This window comes from Saccopteryx bilineata, unplaced genomic scaffold, assembly GCF_036850765.1.
Source record: "Saccopteryx bilineata isolate mSacBil1 unplaced genomic scaffold, mSacBil1_pri_phased_curated manual_scaffold_130, whole genome shotgun sequence".
Taxonomy (NCBI): Eukaryota; Metazoa; Chordata; class Mammalia; order Chiroptera; family Emballonuridae; genus Saccopteryx; species Saccopteryx bilineata.
In genome coordinates, this window is record NW_027095540.1 from 3,232 (window position 1) to 24,669 (window position 21,438).

Sequence of the window (21,438 nt, forward strand, 5' to 3'; positions counted from 1 at the left end):
TGTAGAAACACTCTATTATTCTCCAAAGAAATATACTTTGAGTATTCCAAAGCAGCCCTGTACCCTATGAACAAACATTGATAATTCATGTACCTGGTGACAGATATACACACAAACCAGTATACACATACAAGACCATAGAAATATCTCCAGGAAACCATACATGAAACAACTTCCACATATCAAATTAGCCCTAGCAATTAAGAATTACCTTTCACCTGCACAAATACTGACATATAAGCATACCACAGTCTTCTGATACATATAAATACAATTTTTCCACTCAGTCATGTAAACACAGAACCCCAACTCTCCATCAAATACACACATACTCACTTCCAAAAATATAAATATTTAAGTTTAAAAGCCACCTGCTGAAAAATAGAAACACATACCTCCAACAAGCATTCATCCAAACAAACACAGACCTTGAATATACACACAAATTCAATATACACACACTTTATATATGACTCAAATATACCACATTATCTAGCAAACAACAAATATATTAACATATTGTGGTACCCCTATGCTCCTAATACTCATATAATGCAACATTACATACATATGCATAATCCCACACTCCCAAGTTCTCACACAGAATTAACTCTTCCATCTTTATAGGACACAGTATCACACAAACATCATATGATACCTGCAATTATAATATCCACCAGTCCTAAAAAAAAAAGTCACAGATCTACAATCTCCACACGGAAATATGCATAGACAGCTCCTCAAAAATCACAAAAATACACATGACGAAACAGGATGCTGTGAATATACAATGACCCTTCAAATTCCCAAAATATAAGACAAAAAATCATAAACAGAAAGATCACACAGCCAAGCTAATGAAAACAAACCCTTTCACGTATGCAGAAAATTCTTCTAACTGGGCCCATTAGCGAAATCCCCAATGTCACAGGAGAAAAAGAACAGGTAAATATGCACCCCCAAACATCAAGTTAAAACAGCTAACCACCAACTTCTAGGGTATACAGGAATTATATCTCAACATCCTCCAAATTCAACACTCAAGCTTATACACTCTCACAAAAACACAGGTATCCACTGACAAATAGCCACAGACATAATCAGCCAAGTCATTAGAGTACACTCATCAAATTCCCATCAACCTATAATACAGTATACGCAAACAACATGTATGCTTGTGAATCCATGATGTGACAACAGACTTCATTACTATTCCAGTCAGAATACTTTAGTCCCTTGACAAGTCTGTAGTGTGAATGCAATTGTTGCCTGAGTTTCACCATAGAAAGAAAATCATCAGTTATACTAGGATGTACATGAAAGCTTCCACTCATTTGCAATGACCTGAGTCTCTTCTCACTGAATAGAAGGATTATTTGCAAACACAGAACTGCCCCAGAGCTTACGTATTATTCAAAATACAGGAGACACAAATGACTCTCAGAGTTTAATAGATCACACAAATTATTAGACCCCAATGTAGACTCCACAATCACTGAACCACATGACCGGGCTGCCAGAGGTGCCAATTCCCTGGTGTAAACACCACGCGAGGCTAACTGCGTGGGAGACCAGGAACACAGCCCCCGGCGCAAATAGCCCACAGTGAGAACAACAGTGAAGGGAGCTAATCCTGAGGGGTAAGAGTCGATGCATCCCTTACCAGTTTGTTTTCCTAACGGACTCCAGACGTCGCCATGCATGCACGTGTCCAGCCAGTACTGCCGTTGGGGGCATCCATCTCCGTTAGCGCATGCGCACCTACCAGGGTAAACCGGCCGCAACGGACTCTGGGAGCAGTTACAGGAGAGAGCCCCGCCCAAATGCGCGTGCGCGTGCACGTGCCTGTACATGAATATCCTGATGCCAGGAATCCCTGAAACCTGAGCAGGCTGTTCATGTAGGAGACAAGAGAAATGGAGAGTGGCGACTTCTTAGGAAGCTTCCCCAGCAAGGACGCCATGTCAGTTTTTCATGAGGGGCGCTACTATGTATCACTTACAGATAGGAACACATGCAAAGCTGAGTCTAGATCAAAGAACAAGGGTGTAGAATGCAGAGAGGAAATTTAGAAGCCAACGTGCAGGGGGTTTCCAAGCTCAGCCTGGCAAGCCAGGACTAGGAGGATGCAGGATTCTGTGCATGGGTGTTGGACACGGTGGATAGAATTTTGGCTTAGTCCCCAAGTGCACATCCATCTCATGTATACAGTAGTAGTGTAATTTTAACACCTGGAAAACTAGGACCTTAGGATGTTAACACATGGAAGCAGAAAATTTTCTGTCTTCCTGTCCCTTACTTCTGGCCTTACCCCCACTGATGCTAGACGTTCAGAGCTGTGTGAAGGCTATCACAAATTCTGTATCCTCCAAAGAGGGTGTGTACTTCACATGATTCTGTAATTGTGTTTTGTGGGGGAGCCAAGATGCACACATGAGTCTCTGAATTCTTCTTAGAGGGGAGAGTAGTTAATGATTGCCAAATAAGTTACTTGTTTCATAGAGTTACCAGATAAAATACAGGATAACAGTTCAATATCAATTTCAGAAAACAGCAAACAAATTTACACTAAAGATATGTCCCAAGTATTGCATGGGACACATTTAACCTAAAAACAAATTCATTATGTATCTAAAATTTAAATTCAATAGGGCATTTATTATATGCTAAATATGGCCACCTATTCATTCATGTACTTGGAATTTAAAGGGACTGTAGAATTTCTTGTTCTAGAAATCTATCATCCAGAAATAGAGAAGCTATGTTACAAGTACAAACACAATCATTATAGTATATACTAAACAATATTGTACGTAAAATAAATATATTGTAACATATATTCATTTCTAACCATTATAAAGAATGAAAACAGATGCACTTGTTTCTAGTTGCAAACTACATCTCTGGACAGATGAAAAGGAAACAGATAACGGGCATCCCTTGGGTAAGAAGACTGAGGTACCAGGGGAAGGAAACTGGAGCAACACTAGTCAATACATTTTCCATTATGCTCCATTTCAACGTGAAGTATGCAAATACATTCCATATTTAAAATATTTGGTTAAAACATTCAAAAGGTACAAAATTAAACATTGAACATAATAATCTGATAAACAAAAAGTGGTGATTTCTAGTCTAGACTGTTTAGGCTGTGGGGCCTTTTCCTGAGGAACAGGAGCAACGGGGATCCCTGGTAAGGCTGGGCCGCTGCACTCTGCAGAGCCTCCAGCACTGGGTGGTACTCGGAGCACACGACTGCTTCCTCCAAAACGATGTGTACACAGCAATCAGACAGGTTGGGTCTGTTAAGTCAATCCAAATTTCAACCATTGGGTACTGTCTGGCCATAATTACCTATTATTTATATGTTAGAATTTTGTTCAGAAGGTGTAGCCTGCGTTGAAGCCAAGAGCTAGATAGAAAGCAGGTTGAGAGGTCCACTACTAGGTTGATGGATCAAGAACTGAAATAAAGGAAAAATCAAGTCCAGCATTCAGGTTGTGAGTCTAAGAAAACCCATGCATGAATCGCCTGAAGAGACAGCCACACACCAATTGTGTTACCCCTTGCAATGTGAAAGGAAATTCTAGTTCTTGCCTCCCCACCAGAGCCCTGCATGGAATGTCTCCCCACCCCACCCACCCAGGCTCACCTGCCCTCGCCCCTCCCCCGCTATAGAATGTCTGGAGCCCTACATTCTGCCGTTTAAATTCAAACTACTACTTCCTTCATTTGGATGCTGAGCATCTGTTGGAGCAGGTTACTCTCCTGTACCTATACCTGAGTTTCTACATTTTGGAGGCTAGTAGGCAGCAGTGGCCTGTGCCTCAGCCTGCGGGGATGGCTTCAGAAGGAGGTAAGTGTATAGATTGGATTGGGGGAGTATTTTAGAGAACTTGGGATTCAAATGTGACACTTTCATGTGGGAAACAGTTTAAACTGAAGTAGAGGAAGGAGAGGGCACTGGACCTGCAAGGGACCTGTCACCCAGGAGGACTGGCAGCCAATGGAAACCTGTGACAGCAGGGGACAGGAGGGCTCTTGAGAGGTTGATCAGGATGATTCAGGACAAAAACCTGGCTGAGTAGAGAGGACAGCAGCAGGCACATGGATTCTTTCTAGATGGGAGACAAGCCACTTTGACGTGTGTGAGGAAACAGTAGATTTTGTGGTGGTGGTGACACAGGAAGGGGCTGGGAAACCCTAGTGCCTTCAGGCACCTGAAGCTTGCCCCATGATACCCTTCTAAGCTGTTTGAACTGTGTATACTAGGGCTAATGGGGGCAGTGGTGAGAGGTGACCTCACTCAGAAAATTGTCCAGAGGGACTACTGTGGAAAGTCTACACAGAAATGTCCTCCCCCAGGGATAGGCTGGAAGGTACTTCAACTGCTACAGCCCAGAGCTTCTCTACTCCTTCCAGCCCAGAGCTCACACCTCCTCAGGCCAGGGTCCTGTGTGTCATTTTGGATTCCACAGGGGTAAGGCAGCCATGTAACTGTCACAAATATAGGACTCATTTCCCCAAGGTTTCCTGAACATACATCTCTGTGCCTATTCAGGTTTTCAGACCTTCTCCCTCTGATCATGTATCTCATGGTACCTCAGCCCTGCCTTTTCCCTGTGAGATCAGGGTTTGCTCAAATTCCATGTCACTGCTTCACGGACTGAAAACAGATGTGGGACATGGTGGGTTTTCCATGGAACATCAGTGAAGGCAGATTCCTTTGCAAAAGGGACCAGGGGAGTAGCACAGAAGCAGAAAGGAGATCTTGTGTATCATCAGTAAATGTCCTGTGACACCTGTCCTGAGTAGTTAGGGGTCTGTGGTGCGTAGCTCTTTCTCCTGGACTAGGGTGAGCTTCAGGTCCTCTGAACAGGGAGGTTTTCCAGACAACTTTTTGCCATCGTCTCTCACCTAATTCTTACTGGGTCTGCAGTTTCCATTATTGGGAGCTAGAAGGGAGAGGACCATGGACAGTCTACAGTCCCATGACATATCTAACATAACTGCAGCTGTGGAACTTTCTTGAAAATCCACTGAGAACCCCATGGCTCTTCATTCTTCAGACATTTTCTCATTTTCTAAAGCCTTCATCAAATGGGAAATGACATAATCTAAGGGACACAAAGTCTACTTTATAGACCCCTCTTGGGAACAGAGCTCCTGAGGGTAGCCATTAGTCTGAGCAGTGGGGCTGGAGTGCCAGAACTGGGCCCGTGTTACATGTTAACTGTTGGTTCTGACACCATATGCATGCTGAGCTGGTGCGAGAGATTATATTGGTTCCAGGTGTATCTTGTGGAAATACATTACTCAATTGTTTCTGTGTTGTTGTGTAAGAAGACAATACAAAAGGAAGAATGTGGAGATGGGCCCTAATATTGTAGACACTGCCTATTCACAAATGACATTTGATGTCTTGAACTTAGCTTGCAGAAGGTCGCTACTGCTGGTGTGTCTGCTTAGGGTCATTTTCCACAGAGCAGATTTCTACCCATTGCCATGACTAGTGCACATCCTCTGACACAACAGAGTCACATGCCAGGAAAGCCTTAGGGGGTCTCTAGAAGTCAGAGCTGGCTGGGTCTGCTTCTCAGCAACAGCGGTCATGGACCCTTGGAGAACTGGGAACAAGCTCTCCAGTGGAATAATTGTCAACTGGAGGTCAGAGCATGACATTGATTTGAGGACATTTACGAACTCCACATTTCCTCTCAAACATATGACCCTCTCCTGTTGAATCTCTGCTCTGATTCCTCAGTGGCTAGAGCAGACCCAGAGTGGCTCTGTCCTATTTGCTGATTCTCCTCCCCCATTCACCGCTTTCCTTTGTCTCAACAGCACCTGCAGTGCTGGTAGCGGATGTGACCGGGCACCCTGCTGCCTCCATGACTCCTTTCATGGCACTGCCATTGACCAAGCCCACTAATGGCCCTGCACACCGGCCAGCTTTGGAGCAGCCTCTGCCACCACTCACAGTGGAGATGATTGTACCCACCTTGGCTATTGGCAGCGCCCAGGCCAGTGAGGGTGGCTGGTGTCACAGCCTTCCTCCTCAAGCTCCACCATCAGCTGCCCAGCTGGCCCCCATCATCCTCCCAGGGAACTCTGGGCCACAGTCTAATGGGCCATCCTGGGAGGGTGGCCTGGCCACCTCCCAAGCCAAGGCCTCGCCGGATGACTCCAAAAGCACCTATGACAACTACCGGCGTTGGCAGCGCTTCAAGGTGCTGGTCCGGAGGCACCTCCCTGAGAGTCCGGATGCAGACGCTCTTTCCTGCTTCCTCATGTGAGTGCTCCGGGCAGGGACACGGGGGCTCATTGGAGCTTTCACACGAACGAGCTTATAGGGTGGACATTCAGGCCGGCTTATCCTGGGACACTGGAAGGAAAGTCTGAGGGTGGTGTCCCAGCTGTAGACTGTGAGTGGACGGTCAGTTTCAAGTCCATATTCATGGTGGTGGGAATGTGAAGCGATAACCTAGCTCAGAAAGCTGGTCTCACACACATGGATGGCTCCTCCCTCACCTGCTGGAACTCAGTTATGCTGTGGAATGGGGGTTTGTGTTCACAGCTGCGTGGGCTGAGTGGGTGGTGGCCAGGCTTGCGATTGTGACCGACTCTGAGGTTTTACAGGCCAGCGCTCCGGTCACTGTCCCGCCTGAAGCCCACCATGACGCTGCAGGAGGGAATAGGGCAGGCCATGCAGGAATGGCACCGCAAAAGCAATTATGACCGGATGTTCTTCTATGATATGGCAGCAGAGTGAGTCGTGGTGCTGGGTCATGACAATTGGGGTGGGGACAATCGGATAAGAGGATTCAGCAGGGAAATGTCAGATTGTCATCGTGCTCATCAGAGAATCTTCTGAGATGATTGTAGGTCAGTACATGGTACCATCATTTAGAGGCCCTTCTCCCTAATGAAAGCCTCTTCCTCATCCTCAGAGCATGGCTTCTGTTCTACATACCCTGGGGGCTCCACCCTCCTCTAATCTTGACCCTTCCTGGTTTGATATGAAGGCTCAGAACAGGCTGGGTGAATGTGCCCCGCCCAGTGGGACCAGACCAGAGGGCTGTGCGGGCAGTGAGCTCACCAGCCACCCTCTGCCCTCCTTAGGGGCAAGGGCCCGGATAGTCCCAAGGCACTTGCTCTCCTGTCTCTCCATCAGCTGCTGGCTGTGCTGGGCCCTGGCGGTCACCTTCTCAGCACAGCCTGTGTCTCCCTCCCCCCAACCAGGTTCATGGAGTTTGAGATCAAGGAGAAGCAGAATCAGAAGGTGCAGTGGAAGCAGGAGAAACAGGGCCTGCCTCATCCAGCCCCTCTGAGGCCTGATTCTCACCAGCTGTCAGCTTTTGTGGCAGACCCACAGTCAGGTAGGACAGCACTTTACACAGGAGCCTATACTCCAATAGAATGGGGGTCAGGGCACGCCACTGTCCCCACATTGATCCCCTTTCTTCTGGGCTCCTTGGTCTTTCAAACAATAATAATAAAAACCTATGAGGGCAAGTATGTCAGCTGCCTATTGTCACCAGGAGGCCTGCACTGGAAAATATTCATCACCCCTCTCTCACCTCCCAGTCAAAGGACCCAGCTTAAATTCTGTTAAGAAGCAGCCTGCTGGGATCCCTTCAGAATCTACGGTTCCCCAAATCTTCTCTTTACACTCGACTCTTTTGAATGCATCGCCTCTAACCTCTCCCTGCCCACAATCACTGGACTTCAGGCTGCCTTCCTCAGCCACAGGCATACTGATGTCCCCCACACAGCCCTCCCCAGCGCATGCTCAGAAGTGGAAGTTGGACACACTCATTCCCTCTCCTCTTCCCTCTCTCCCCAGCTTGCACTTCCAGCGTGGCCACACCTAAGGCCCAGGGCTCCCATGCACCCCAGGAGCTCCGGGATACCCAGTCACCCTGTGACATCCCGCCTGAGGCTGTGCAGGAGTACATGGACATCATGGATGATCTGGAGGGACTGACCCACTCAGCCACAGTGGAGCCCGGTGGAGAATGGGAAGAAGACAGAAAGGAGTCACAGAAGCAAGAAAATGGGCCCTCCCAGGACCCAGACGTCATGAGCTACTTTAATCAGCTGTGTTCTCAGGAAGACTTTGCCAACAAGGTGGGCTGGCTCAGAGCTCTGGGGTCTGCAGGATTCCAGAGGGAGGAACTCTAACATCCAGACCTGGGTTCTGCCCAGGCGAATGGGATTAAGCTCTATTCTTCATTCCTGAGTTAGGTGCTTGTGTGGGTGTGAGTATGTCAGTGTGTGTACATATGCATGTAGTGTGTGTGTGCATGGTGTATGTGGTGTATGTGGAACGTGCTCTCTGTGTGCATAGGTGGGTGTGCCCTTGTATTGATATGTGTATGTATTGTATGTGTCTTGTGTCTGTGTGTGTGTGTGTGTCTGTATCTGATGACTATGATGGTGTGAATCACCAACGTCATGTAAGAGGATGGAGTGGGTCCTAGCTTTTCCACTTTTCCTCCAGGTCTTGCTGACTTATGGGTTTCTCACTGCCAAGGGTGCTTACAGCCTCTTCTTTCTGTCCCAGGTAGAAGAGGTCTTTGACCCTCATTTCCTGGCACAATTGCTGTCGCCAGAAGCATCCCTGGACCTCTTGGAACAAGTGGAGACATTGGAGCAGGAAGAAGGACTCACTCCCATCCAGGTGAGCCAGGGGAGGACGGGAACTGAGGAAGATGGAAGGGGAACTCCAAGTGTGTCACGGGAGGACAGGACCCCATGTGAGTTAGAGGAGGAATGACAGGTCAGTCAGGGAGAGAGGGACTACTGGTACAGTGCGGTAGGGGTAATCCCAGGGAGGGAGAACCCGGGCACACCTGGGAAAGGAGCAACCAAGAACAGGAGCACATGACTGCTCACCCCTGCTCTGCCTGTGGGCATGGCATGCTGAGGGGCCTAGCTCTGGGATGGGTGCAGTGCAGGACGATAAGGAGGGGACTATAGGAAGAGGAGGGTGATAGGAAGGAGAGGATAGGGAGCCCAGGAAGGGAGGGAACAGCACAAAGCTGGAAATATGATACAGGAGGACAGCTGGAGAGCCAGGTGTCTGCTTTGGATTTGAGTCACATTGTCATCACATTGCCTCCTCCTCCCCAGTGTCATTGTCCCACCATTTACTCTTCCTCTCTCACATGTGTGCAAAGTCAGTCACTGTCCTTTTCATTCTAGGGTGTGCAGGCACCCCAAACTCATGGTGCACCTCGATTGGACCCCAGTTCTTCTGAGTCCCAGGACAGCCAGGAGGCCCAAAGACACAACCACAGCCACCAGCAGGGAGTCAGTGACAACACCGGGCCCCCAGAGACTGCCTTCAAGTACCGTCCAAGGCGCAGTCGAGCAGATGCCGCCCTGTCCAGGCCCACAGCCTTTGCTGTCTCTACAGGACAGCAGGAGTGCCCTCCATACGACGCACAATGGCCCTGCTCTGCTCCCCAGGGTCACAGCACCACTTACTCTAGACTGGGACCCAGAGATGCGTCCACTCCAAGAGAGACCTCTCTTGTTAGGGAGTCACATGGGCCAGAGGACAGGGCCAATGAGAATGAGGACCTTCCCAACCTGGCCTTTCTCTTGGCCTCCCCTAAGAGCCTGCTGCCCTGCACGCTCTCTCTGAGTCCTGTATCTGCCCCTGGCTTTGCTGATTGTGGACAGTGGGGGCTTCCGGGAGCTGCCCAGTCCCAGTTCCCTCAGAGACTAGGTCTCAGCCACACCGCTCCACAGGCTCCCAAGTCTAGAAAGAGGAAGTGTGACCAGTCTGTCACTGGGAATTGGATGAAGCGGCAGTGCAGCCTGTATGGAGCAGCTGCCAGTCCCCTGCGGGCCTAGTCTAGATGTCACCTGGCTGTACCCACGAGAAGCCCCTTGTCGTCCCACGGCTCATCCTGGCTGTTTTCTTAACATGAGAGGGAGGGAGAAGGGAGGGAGGGAGGTAGGGAGGAAGGGAGAATGGGAAGAAAGGAAAGGGGACAGCAGTACCTTTTGCGTGGGTGTAGGATGTGGGGGGGTAGAAGCTACACTTTTGGGGAAGTAAGTGTCAACTGTGAATAAAGGTGTTTTAGTATAAAAATGCTCTGGGGTCACTGTCTACAGACTCGGGTCGGCGCTCCTCTCGGGTGGAGACCTGAGTGGAGAAAAGGATGCAGGAGGTCACAGGTGCTATGGATCCACCGGTGACTCTTCTGTTTTCCTTCAGATTCATGGATACTCCTTTCGACTGCACCTGGGAGCACACGGCTCTCCAATCCCCTGGGACTCTCCCCTCACTTCTCCTCCCAAGGAAAGACTGCCTGAGGGGCATCTGGAAGCCGCCAGAAAACCGGGCTTAGCTATTCTCAGCTCTTCCAGGGTTTCCTGTGTAGGTGTTCTGACAAGAGAGAGAAAGGCAGGCCTCTGCAGACCGGCTCTCAGCCTCTGTGCCTCGTTGCAGTAAGAGAGTCCTCTAGTCTCAGAGATGACTGAATGTGGAAGGCGGTGGGGGCAGAGCAGCTGAACAAGGGGGTGATGAAATGTATGGGACACCTGATAAAAGTGGGTGCCTGAAAAATGACAGTGGATTGGGAGGTCACCAAGTCCTTTGTGGTATTTCTGTGTTGTCCTCTACTAAAGGAGGAGGACCTCTCTGCTGTGGCTGGTGGAATGGGCTCAGGGACCACTGGTCTTCAAGAACACATCACAGCTATTCTCCCTTCCTGCCCTACAATGTCTGTACTCACAAATATCAGCATAGATTTATATTCACATGGGAAATAGTTCCTCTTAACAGGCTGTGACTCAGTTTCACAAGCACAGCACAACCAACAAGGACAGTAGGGGCAATGAGTGTGTCCTCCCCCGGGCTGGTGGGAGCTGGAGATCCAGGCTGAGGGAGGGGGCTTCGGTCACCCTGCTGCGGGCACTGGTACTGACTCCACAGTCAAAGCAGATGATCTGAACCCCTGAAGTAAGTGTGAGATGAGCAAACAGTAAGGGAAAGGAGGTATGCTGAGGAGAACCATTGCCAGAACTACCTCGTCCCAGGACTAGTGGGATGCTCTGATCACATGGAGACACCAGGCCCTCAGGTCCGTCCTTCCTAGCCAATGCCTGTTCCCCAGGTTTAAGTTTTTATTCCTGACCCTGGCCAGTGGTTCCGTAGATAAAGCCTCAACCTTATGTATGTGACTTCAGTTCAATTGTTGGCCACGGCACAATGGAGTAATAACCATATGATTCTCTCCTCCTTCCTCTCCACTTTCTCTATCTCTTTTCAAACCACAGCCACTGGCTCAGTTGGTTTGAGCATGGCTTTAGGTGCTAAAAATAGCTCAGTACTTAGGCATTAGCCCCAGATAGTATCACCAGGTGGATCCTGGATGGGGTGCATGCGTGAATCTTTCTCATTATCTCCTGTCCTCTTACTTACAAAATTTAAAAATAAAAACAAAATAAAAAAGTTCTGATTCCTCCACTGGTTTTAGCTGCTCTGAGACTACTGAGCTTTCCCTGCATGGCCCCAGCTCAGCCCAGCATATAAAGCCGTGGCCCAGGGCAGTGGTCCAGAAACAGCAATGGATGGGCTAAAGAAGTCCAGTTTTATAGGTGGCCTGGCTCTCTACTGAAGCCTACGAAGAGGGTCAGAAAGAGCTCATATCAGGACCCTGACCCACCTCCCATGGAATCACACTGAAGCCCACAGGTCCTTCACTGCTGCTTTCCCTTCTCCATGGAGGCTAACAGCACCCAAGTCTCTCATTCCTCTGGGGCATTTGTGAAGGACACTTCTCATCTTGGCCTCACTCGCTTCAATTGCTGCCTCCTGACTGTCCAGCTAGGACTTAACACATAGACATGGGCTAAGGGGAGGAGCCGGAATCAGTATGTGTTTTGGGGCTGGTGCAGGAGTTGCCATTTGTCATAAGTGGGCATCCTCCTCAGGTACTACCTGATGTGTTTCTGCCTAGCGTGGCAGGGACTGGATGCAAATCTGGTTAGTGAAGGACAGAGCCTGGACCCTTCATTCACTGGTGAAAATTAGTCCTATAACTACTCAATTCTCAGGAACTTCGTGGTGAAGCAGGCAACGCATCTGCCCTTCAGGATTTTTAGAAACACTGAGAGATTTGTGATTGACGGGTACTTTCTTGTTCTGTCTCTGTATGTGCTGAGTCTTCCCCATCACAATCAGGGTCACACCTGGCCCTTGGGTGGCTCTGTGACTGGCCTCTCTATCCTGCCGTTTTCTGCCTTTTCAGTCCTATTTGGATGAACATTTCTCAGAAGGAAGCAGAACCTGTGCTGTCCCCTCTCTGAGACCTGTGCACACTGACAGCCCCCTGGAACCTGCCCGGTGGAGCTGACTGGAGGCCCACTGCTGCTTCAACCACAGAAGAGTCCAGCTCCATGGGCTACAAGGAGCCTTGCAGAGGTTTGCACTTTACTCTTTGGAAAATATGATGGCATGCTTTTAAGATCGTGTCTTTGATGTTTCATGTGAATGGAAATAAAAATATAAAATCTGGGGGAGAAATACTTATATCAGACAAAACTGATTGTAAAGATAAAACTATAATAAAAAACAAAGAAGGATACTACCTAATGATAAAAAGATCTATCCAACAAGAAGATACAACCCTTGTAACATTTATAAATCCAAAATAAGAGCAACCTAAATATATAAAGCAGCACTGAAAGACATGAAGGGATGGACAGTAATACACTCATTTTAAGGCAATTTAGCACCCCATTGACATCAATTGGTGGATCTTCCAGACAAAAGTTCAACAAACAATCAGTGGCCTTATGACACACTGGATCAGATTAATTTAATTGGTAATTTCAGAATATTTCATCCCAGAGAAGCTCAATATACATTCTTTTCAAATGCATATGGGACATTCTCTAAAAGAGATTGCATATTAGGACACAAAACAAGTCTTAATAAATTCAAAAAATTGGAATCATATCAAGCATTTTCTCCAACTACAATGGAATGAAATTAGTAATCAATTAAAAGAAAGAACAAAAAAATACACAAATGCATGGAGGCTGAATTATATGTGACTAAACAGTGAATGGTAAACAATGAGATCAAGGTAGAGACCAGGGTAAAACCTGAAGATGGAAGTGGAGTAGGCAGATGCAGACTCCCAGGTCACACCACCAAACTGGATTACAAATTAATTTAGGAACAATCGGTGTGAAAAACCAACCCTGGACTACAAGAACAGTTCTCAAAAACCAAGGAGCAAAGAAGAAGCCACACTGAGCCTGGTGGGGAGCGCTGAGGAGCAATGAGTCTCCCCTGCTTACAGGAAGAAAGGTGGGGGTGATGTTGAGAGCCCAGAAGGGCTCTCATTCTAAGGAAAAGTGCAGAAAATATTGCTCACAGCCACTTACCTAGGGACCTGGGAATGAGGTGTGTGGAAAGGGCTGGCTTGTCTACCAAACGGAATGGGGAGAGAGAGAGACAGATGGTGAGGGGCAGAGGAATGCATGGGATGACCTGAGAAGCTGACTCTTCCAGTGCAAAAGCAGGCCATAGCTGGGGGAGGCATTGACTCTTCCACAAAACACAAGACTAATGTGGTTTGGGGTGACCCATCTCTAGATATCCCTCCAGCTCCAATCAGTGAAAGAAGTCACAGCTGAAAACAAGAAGTGGGGAGGAGGGGCAGTAACTCAGGTCTCCATGGAGATCTGAGATACACCTCCACCTACTGAAGTAGAGAAACCACCCCACCCACCCCCACTGCCCCCCTCCCGAGAGTGTAACTGGCAGATCAGGCCTTCAGAGTCTCAGGTTACACCCACCACATTCCTGGATATAGTTTCAAACGAGCCCCCTGCTGAGATCAGTAAACAAGACTACCACTGAGTTAAGAAAACTGAGAAAAAAACAAAAAATCAAGACTTCAAAGCGGCTCTACTAGAAAAGCCAAATCCAACAGTGGATTACAAACAACAGTTGATGCCAACCCAAGAGGACCTAGAAATAAGCCAACTGAAAACTGGAGGCAGACAACACCAAGCCTAGACTCAACCAGCTCTACAAACAATACACCCAAACACACAGACATAATGAGAAGACAGAGAAGGGCAATCCAAATGAAACCACAAGAGAAACCTCCAGAAAATGAACTGAGTAATATGGAAATAACCAAACTTCTGGATGTGGAGTTCAAAATAATGATTGTAAGGATGCTTAGGGATTTAGAACAACAATGGATGGTCATTACGAACACCTAAATAAAAAAATAGCAAGTATAAAAAAGGACATTGAAATATTAAAAAAGAATCAGTCGGAGAGGACAAATACAATATCAGAAATAAAGACCACAATGAAAGGAATTAAAAGTGAGATGGGATGGCCCTGGCCGGTTGGCTCAGCAGTAGAGCGTCGGCCTAGCGTGCGGAGGACCCAGGTTCGATTCCCGGCCAGGGCACACAGGAGAAGCGCCCATTTGCTTCTCCACCCCTCTGCCGCGCTTTCCCTCTCTGTCTCTCTCTTCCCCTCCCTCAGCCAAGGCTCCATTGGAGCAAAGATGGCCCGGGCGCTGGGGATGGCTCTGTGGCCTCTGCCTCAGGTGCTAGAGTGGCTCTGGTCGCAACATGGCGACGCCCAGGATGGGCAGAGCATCGCCCCCTGGTGGGCAGAGCATCGCCCCTGGTGGGCGTTCCGGGTGGATCCCGGTCGGGCGCATGCGGGAGTCTGTCTGACTGTCTCTCCCTGTTTCCAGCTTCAGAAAAATGAAAAAAAAAAAAAAAAGTGAGATGGGATGGATGAAGCTGAGGATCAAATCGAAGAGTTGGAGGACAAGATGAACAAAGGCATGGAAGCAGAGCAGAAAAAAGAAAAAAGACTCAAAAGTCTGAGGAAACTCTAAGAGAGCTCTGTGACAACATGAAGAGTAATAACATCCGCATCATAGGGGTTCCTGAAGAAGTAGAGAAAGAACAAGGTATAGAAATTTTACTCAATCAAATCATAGCTAAAAATTTCCCTGATTTGATGCAGAGAAGGGTCTCACAACTTCAAGAAACACAGAGAATGCCATTAAAGAGAAACCCAAAGAAACCTATACCAAGACACATCATAATTAAAATACTAAAGCTAAGCAAAAAGAGAAAATATTAAAAGCTACTAGAGAAAAAAGGCTATCACCTATAAAGGAGCCCCCATAAGGATGACATCCGACTTTTCAATAGAAACACTTGCCATTAGGGAATGGCAAGAAATATTCAAAGTAATGCAGAATAAGAGCCTACAACCAATACCACTTTATCCAGATAAGTCTGTCTATCATTTAAAATTGAAGGAGAAATGAAAAGCTTCCCAGACCAAAAAAATAGCTCAAGGAATTCATTACAACCAAACCAATGCTGCAGGAAATGTTAAGGGGTCTGCTGTAAACAGATCAAAGTAGGAAAAGAATATAGCAAAAGAGGAATACATCTTTAAAGAATAATATGGCAATAAACTACTACATATCAATAATAACCTTAAATGTAAATGGTTAAATGATCCAATCAAAACACATAGGGTAGCTGCACGGATTAAAAAACAGGACCCATACATATGCAGTCTACAAGAGACACACCTTAAAACAAAAATGCACATAGATGAAGGTAAAAGGATGGGAAAAAATATTTCATGCAAACGGAAATGAAAAAAAAAGCTGGGGTAGCAATACTTATATCAGACAAAATGGACTTTAAAACAAAGCCTATAGTAAGAGATAAAGAGGGTCACTACATAATGATAACGGGAGCAATCCATCAGGAAGATATAACCATTATAAATATCTACGCACCTATTATAGGAGCACCTTAATATATAAAGGGTGAGATCAACAGCAATACTATACTAGTAGGGGATTTCAATACCCCACTGACATCAGTATATAGATCCTCAAGAAAGAAAAATAACAAAGAAACATTAGACTTAAAGGACATACTAGATCAACTCGATTTAATAGATATCTTTAGAAACTTTCATCCTAAAGAAGCAGAATATACATTCTTTTCAAGTGCTCGTGCTACATTCTCTAGGATAGACCACATATTAGGGCACAAAAGTGCTCTCAACAAATTTAAAAGGATTGAAATCATATCAAGCATTTTCTCTGATCATAATGGCTAAAAATGAAACTAAAAATCATAATGAAACTGAAAATCAACCACAACAGAAAAACTCAAAAATTCTCAAACACATGGAAACTAAATAGCAGGTTGTTAAATAACAAATGAATTAACAAGGAGATTAAAGAAGAAATAAAAATTTCCCAGAAATGAATGATGATGAGCATACAACTCCAAATTTATGGGACACAGCAAAAGCAGTACTGAGAGGGAAGTTCATAGCACTACAGGCATACTTTAAGAAGCTAGAAAAAGCTCAAATAAAAAACTTAACCCGAGATGACGTCAGAGTAATGGCAGGGTAGGAAGCGATACCGATAAATCTCCCCCAAAACTCAACAAGATCTTCAACCAGAAACAGAAAAACCTATACTTGGAGCTTCCAGATGCTTCGCAATACACCCAAAGGTATGATTGAGTGAAAAATTGGCTAAATATATAACCAAACCCCGAAGGAAATAGGGAGTAAGAAATGCTCCTCCTTCCTCACTAACCTAAATAGGGCGGCTTTCTCTGGTAACTGTGAATATAGAAACTGAGGCGGGCAAAGGGGGTGAATAGATCCAGGCCACGGCACAAACGGCTGAACCAGGCTGTGGCACGGAGATCCAAGCCGAGGAAAAACTGATCCTGTGGCAACCCGGGCAATACAAGCTAACACTTGCGCCAAACCCAAACAAAGAAAGGAAAGCAGAGCAGCCATTTTACCCGGTCTCCTGGTCGGTGCGCAGTTAGTGGGCGAGAATTTCTTTCTGGGAAAGCCACGCACGGGAGGGAGTGAGAACTAATTCCAACGGTGGAAATTTTCTGTGCTGGTGAGGGTTTCACTCAGGGAAACGCAGCCGGCCTCATATCCTGGTTTGCGCACGCAGATAAGGAGTGAGCAATTCCTCCGAGTGCCTCGGCAGTGCGCGCCCGTGTTATTGCACAGAGGGGCAGAGTCAGGGGCCTTTGTGTGGGCCAAAGCGGAATCTCGAGCCGCCCCAGCGCCTTGCAAAAGCCGCGCACGGGGACGGAGCGAGACTCAATTCCAACGGTGGAGATTTTCCCTGCTGGAGGGTGTTTCACTCAGAGGGAACCGCGGCCGGCCTCATATCCTGGTTTGCGCGCGCAGATAAGGAGTGAGCAATTCCTCCGAGTGCCTGGGCAGTGCGCGCCCGTGTTATCGCACAGAGGGGCAGAGTCAGGGGCCTTTGTGTGGGCCAAAGCGGAATCTCGAGCCACCCCAGCGCCTTGCAAAAGCCGCGCACGGGGACGGAGTGAGACTCAATTCCAACGCTACAACTTTTCCCTGCGGTTGGGGGTTTCACTCAGAGCGTGAGACTGCTGGCCGGATATCCTGGTCGCAGACAGTGAGTGAGAGTTTCCTCCAAGCACCCCGGAAGTGGGCGCCCACTTGTGTTACACGGACTCTCTCACTGTCGGAGCCTATAAATGCTATTGAGCTTCGACTGCCAACGAGACTAAAGCACAATACATGACATTGCCATAGAGACTTATCAACTGCAAACCTCTACCTGAGCGTGCCAAAGGGGCAGAACCCGGGGTACAGAGTCACCGACCAGGAAGAGGGAGAGAAAAGAAAAAGCAAGAAGATAACCTCTCAAAATCAAGAATAATCTGCAGACTTTATAACCTATCCCATTTTATTATATTTGTTCGTTTGTTTCTCTTATCTTCATTCTTGATACTTTTTTTTCCTCCTCCAATTTGGCCGATTAACTCTCTACCGGTCTTACTCTCTCCTCTCCTTGAACTACACTACCCATAAGTGTTACATCTCCCATTATCTTTTCTCTTCTCTTCCTTTCTCTCTATGAGGGTTGCACTCCAAAACCCTTAACTCTCTCTCTCTCTCTCCTTTCTTTTTTCTTCTTCTAGTGGTTACCTCTTTTTTTCTCTTTCTTTTCTCCCTCTATATTAGTTTCTTCCTTTCTGCTTTACATCTCCTCTCATTCAAACCTCAATAACAAACAAATTATCTTATCTGGGACTCAAACCTATGTTTGTGGCATTTTGGGGGGTTTTTACTTCACCTTTCTAACTCACTAGCAGTGCTCTCATCCCTGGCTCTCCATATTATCTAGTTCTTGTTCCACTAAATACAATAGTAATTTTTTAATTTGTCCCCCCATTTTTCCATTTTCCTCTTATTCCTCTCATCATAACTCTTAGACAACCAACACCTAAAAGCAAATCATTTCATTCTTGACCCCAATTTTTTCCTTATTTGCTTTTTGTGGGTCCATACGCTCTTTTTTTTTCTTTTTTCTTTCCTTTTTTTTTTTGCCCCTTTATGACTTTTCCCCAATTCAGGCCCTCCATCACAGGCATTGTTTGTTATAATTCACAGTCCACCACAAGATTTTCTCAAAAAAGAGGGGAGAGGAGAGGAGAGGAAAAAAGGAGGGGGGGAATAATTTCCTTTTTTTTAATTTTTATTTTATTTTTCTTTATTTCATTATTAATTTTTTTTTAAAAAAAACAACTCTTTCCAATTTTTTATTTTTTTTATTGTTATTTTTTTAACTTTTTATTCTTTATTAAATCTCATTAATACTATCAACAAAACCACCCTCAGATGCCATTAAGGAAGAGAAAATCGAATATCATGGATACAAAAGAAAGAGAGGTAACACAGCTAGATGAGGAAAAATCTATGGAGAAAAAATTTAATATATTGGAAACCTTGGAGCTAAATGACAGAGAATTCAAGATAGAAATCCTAAAAATCCTCAGGGATATACAAGAAAACACAGAAGGGCAATTTAGGGAGCTCAGAAAACAACTCAATGAACACAAAGAATGTATGTCCAAGGAAATTGAAACTATAAAAACAAATCAAACAGAGATGAAAAACTCAATTCACGAGCTGAAAAACGAAATAACAAGCTTAGCTAATAGAACAGGTCAGATAGAAGAGAGGATTAGTGAAATAGAAGACAAGCAACTTGAGGCACAATATAGAGAAGAAGTAAGAGACTCAAAAATTAAAAAAAATGAGATAGCCCTACAAGAATTATCTGACTCCATCAAAAAGAATAACATAAGAATAATAGGTATATCAGAGGGAGAAGAGAGAGAAAATGGAATGGAGAACATACTCAAACAAATAATAGATGAGAACTTCCCAAGCCTGTGGAAAGAACTAAAGCCTCAAGTTCAAGAAGCAAACAGAACTCCGAGTTTTCTTAACCCCAACAAACCTACTCCAAGGCATATCATAATGAAATTGACACAAACCAACAGCAAAGAAAAAATTCTCAAGGCAGCCAGGGAAAAGAAGAATACAACATATAAAGGAAGGCCCATTAGATTATCATCAGATTTCTCAGCAGAAACTCTACAAGCTAGAAGAGAGTGGACCCCAATATTTAAAGTCCTGAAAGAGAGGAACTTTCAGCCACGAATACTATACCCATCAAAGCTATCCTTCAAATACGAAGGAGAAATAAAAACATTCACAGATACAGAAAAGATGAGGGAATTTATCATCAGAAAACCCCCACTCCAGGAATTACTAAAGGGGGTTCTCCAATCAGATACAAAGAACAAAAAAAAACAGAGCCACAAGTAAAAGCTCCAAGAAGAACACAATAAAACCAAATTTAAACTGTGACAACAACAAAAAGAAAGAGGGGGAGAAGATGGAGATTAACAGTAGCAAGGACGATGGAGTGCAAAAGTACTCACAAAATAGTTCGCTACAATGAACAGGGTAGGGACCCTTTTCATTACTCAAAGGTAACCACCATTGAAAAAACCACCACAGAAGCACATGAGATAAAAAAGATAGCAACAGAGGAAAGATGTATGGAATACAACCAAATAAAAACAAAAGATAGAAAAACGAAAGAGAAGGATCAAACAAGACACAAAACTAACAGAAAGCAAGATATAAAATGGCAATAGGGAACTCACAAGTATCAATAATTACACTAAATGTAAACGGATTAAACTCACCAATAAAAAGGCACAGAGTAGCAGAATGGATTAAAAAAGAAAATCCAACTGTATGCTGCCTACAGGAAACTCATCTAAGTAACAAGGATAAAAACAAATTCAAAGTGAAAGGCTGGAAAACAATACTCCAAGCAAATAACATCCAAAAAAAAGCAGGTGTAGCAATACTCATATCGGATAATGCTGACTACAAGACAGGAAAAGTACTCAGAGACAAAAATGGCCATTTCATAATGGCTAAGGGGACACTGAATCAAGAAGACATAACAATTCTTAATATATATGCACCAAACCAAGGAGCACCAAAATATATAAGACAGCTACTTATTGATCTTAAAACAAAAACTGACAAAAATACAATCATACTTGGACACCTCAATACACCGCTGACGGCTCTAGATCGGTCATCCAAACAGAGAATCAACAAAGACATAGTGGCCTTAAACAAAACACTAGAGCACCTGGATATGATAGACATCTACAGGACATTTCATCCCAAAGTGACTGAGTATACATTTTTCTCCAGTGTACATGGATCATTCTCAAGAATTGACCATATGTTGGGCCACAAAAACAACATCAGCAAATTCAGAAAAATTGAAGTTGTACCAAGCATATTTTCTGATCATAAAACCTTGAAACTAGAATTCAACTGCAAAAAAGAGGAAAAAAATCCCACAAAAATGTGGAAACTAAACAACATACTTTTAAAAAATGAATGGGTCAAAGAAGAAATAAGTGCAGAGATCAAAAGATATATACAGACTAATGAAAATGACAATACGACATATCAGAATCTATGGGATGCAGCAAAAGCAGTGATAAGAGGAAGTTCATATCGCCTTCAGGCATATATGAACAAACAAGAGAGAGCCCAAGTGAACCACTTAACTTCCCACCTTAAGGAACTAGAAAAAGAAGAACAAAGACAACCCAAAACCAGCCGAAGAAAGGAGATAATAAAAATCAGAGCAGAAATAAATGAATTAGAGAACAGAAAAACTATAGAAAAAATTAATAGAACAAGGAGCTGGTTCTTTGAAAAGATCAACAAAATTGACAAACCCTTGGCAAGACTTACCAAGGAAAAAAGAGAAAGAACTCATATAAACAAAATCCAAAATGAAAGAGGAGAAATCACCACGGACACCGTAGATATACAAAGAATTATTGTAGAATACTATGAAAAACTTTATGCCACTAAATTCAACAACCTAGAAGAAATGGATAAATTCCTAGAACAATACAACCTTCCTAGACTGAGTCAAGAAGAAGCAGAAAGCCTAAACAGACCTATCAGTAGAGAAGAAATAGAAAAAA

At 45.1% G+C, this 21,438-nt stretch overlaps 1 protein-coding gene across 1 annotated transcript; it reads left to right on the forward strand.

Annotated features, from left to right (window-relative positions):
* Positions 1–3,840: 3,840 nt before the first annotated feature.
* LOC136318398 (NUT family member 2G-like) lies at positions 3,841–9,864 on the forward strand. Its single transcript, XM_066250720.1, has 7 exons — positions 3,841–3,856; positions 5,845–6,292; positions 6,640–6,768; positions 7,243–7,379; positions 7,847–8,130; positions 8,567–8,683; positions 9,208–9,864. The coding sequence occupies exons 1-7, from the start codon at positions 3,841–3,843 to the stop codon at positions 9,862–9,864; spliced, it is 1,788 nt and encodes a 595-aa protein (XP_066106817.1).
* Positions 9,865–21,438: the final 11,574 nt, after the last annotated feature.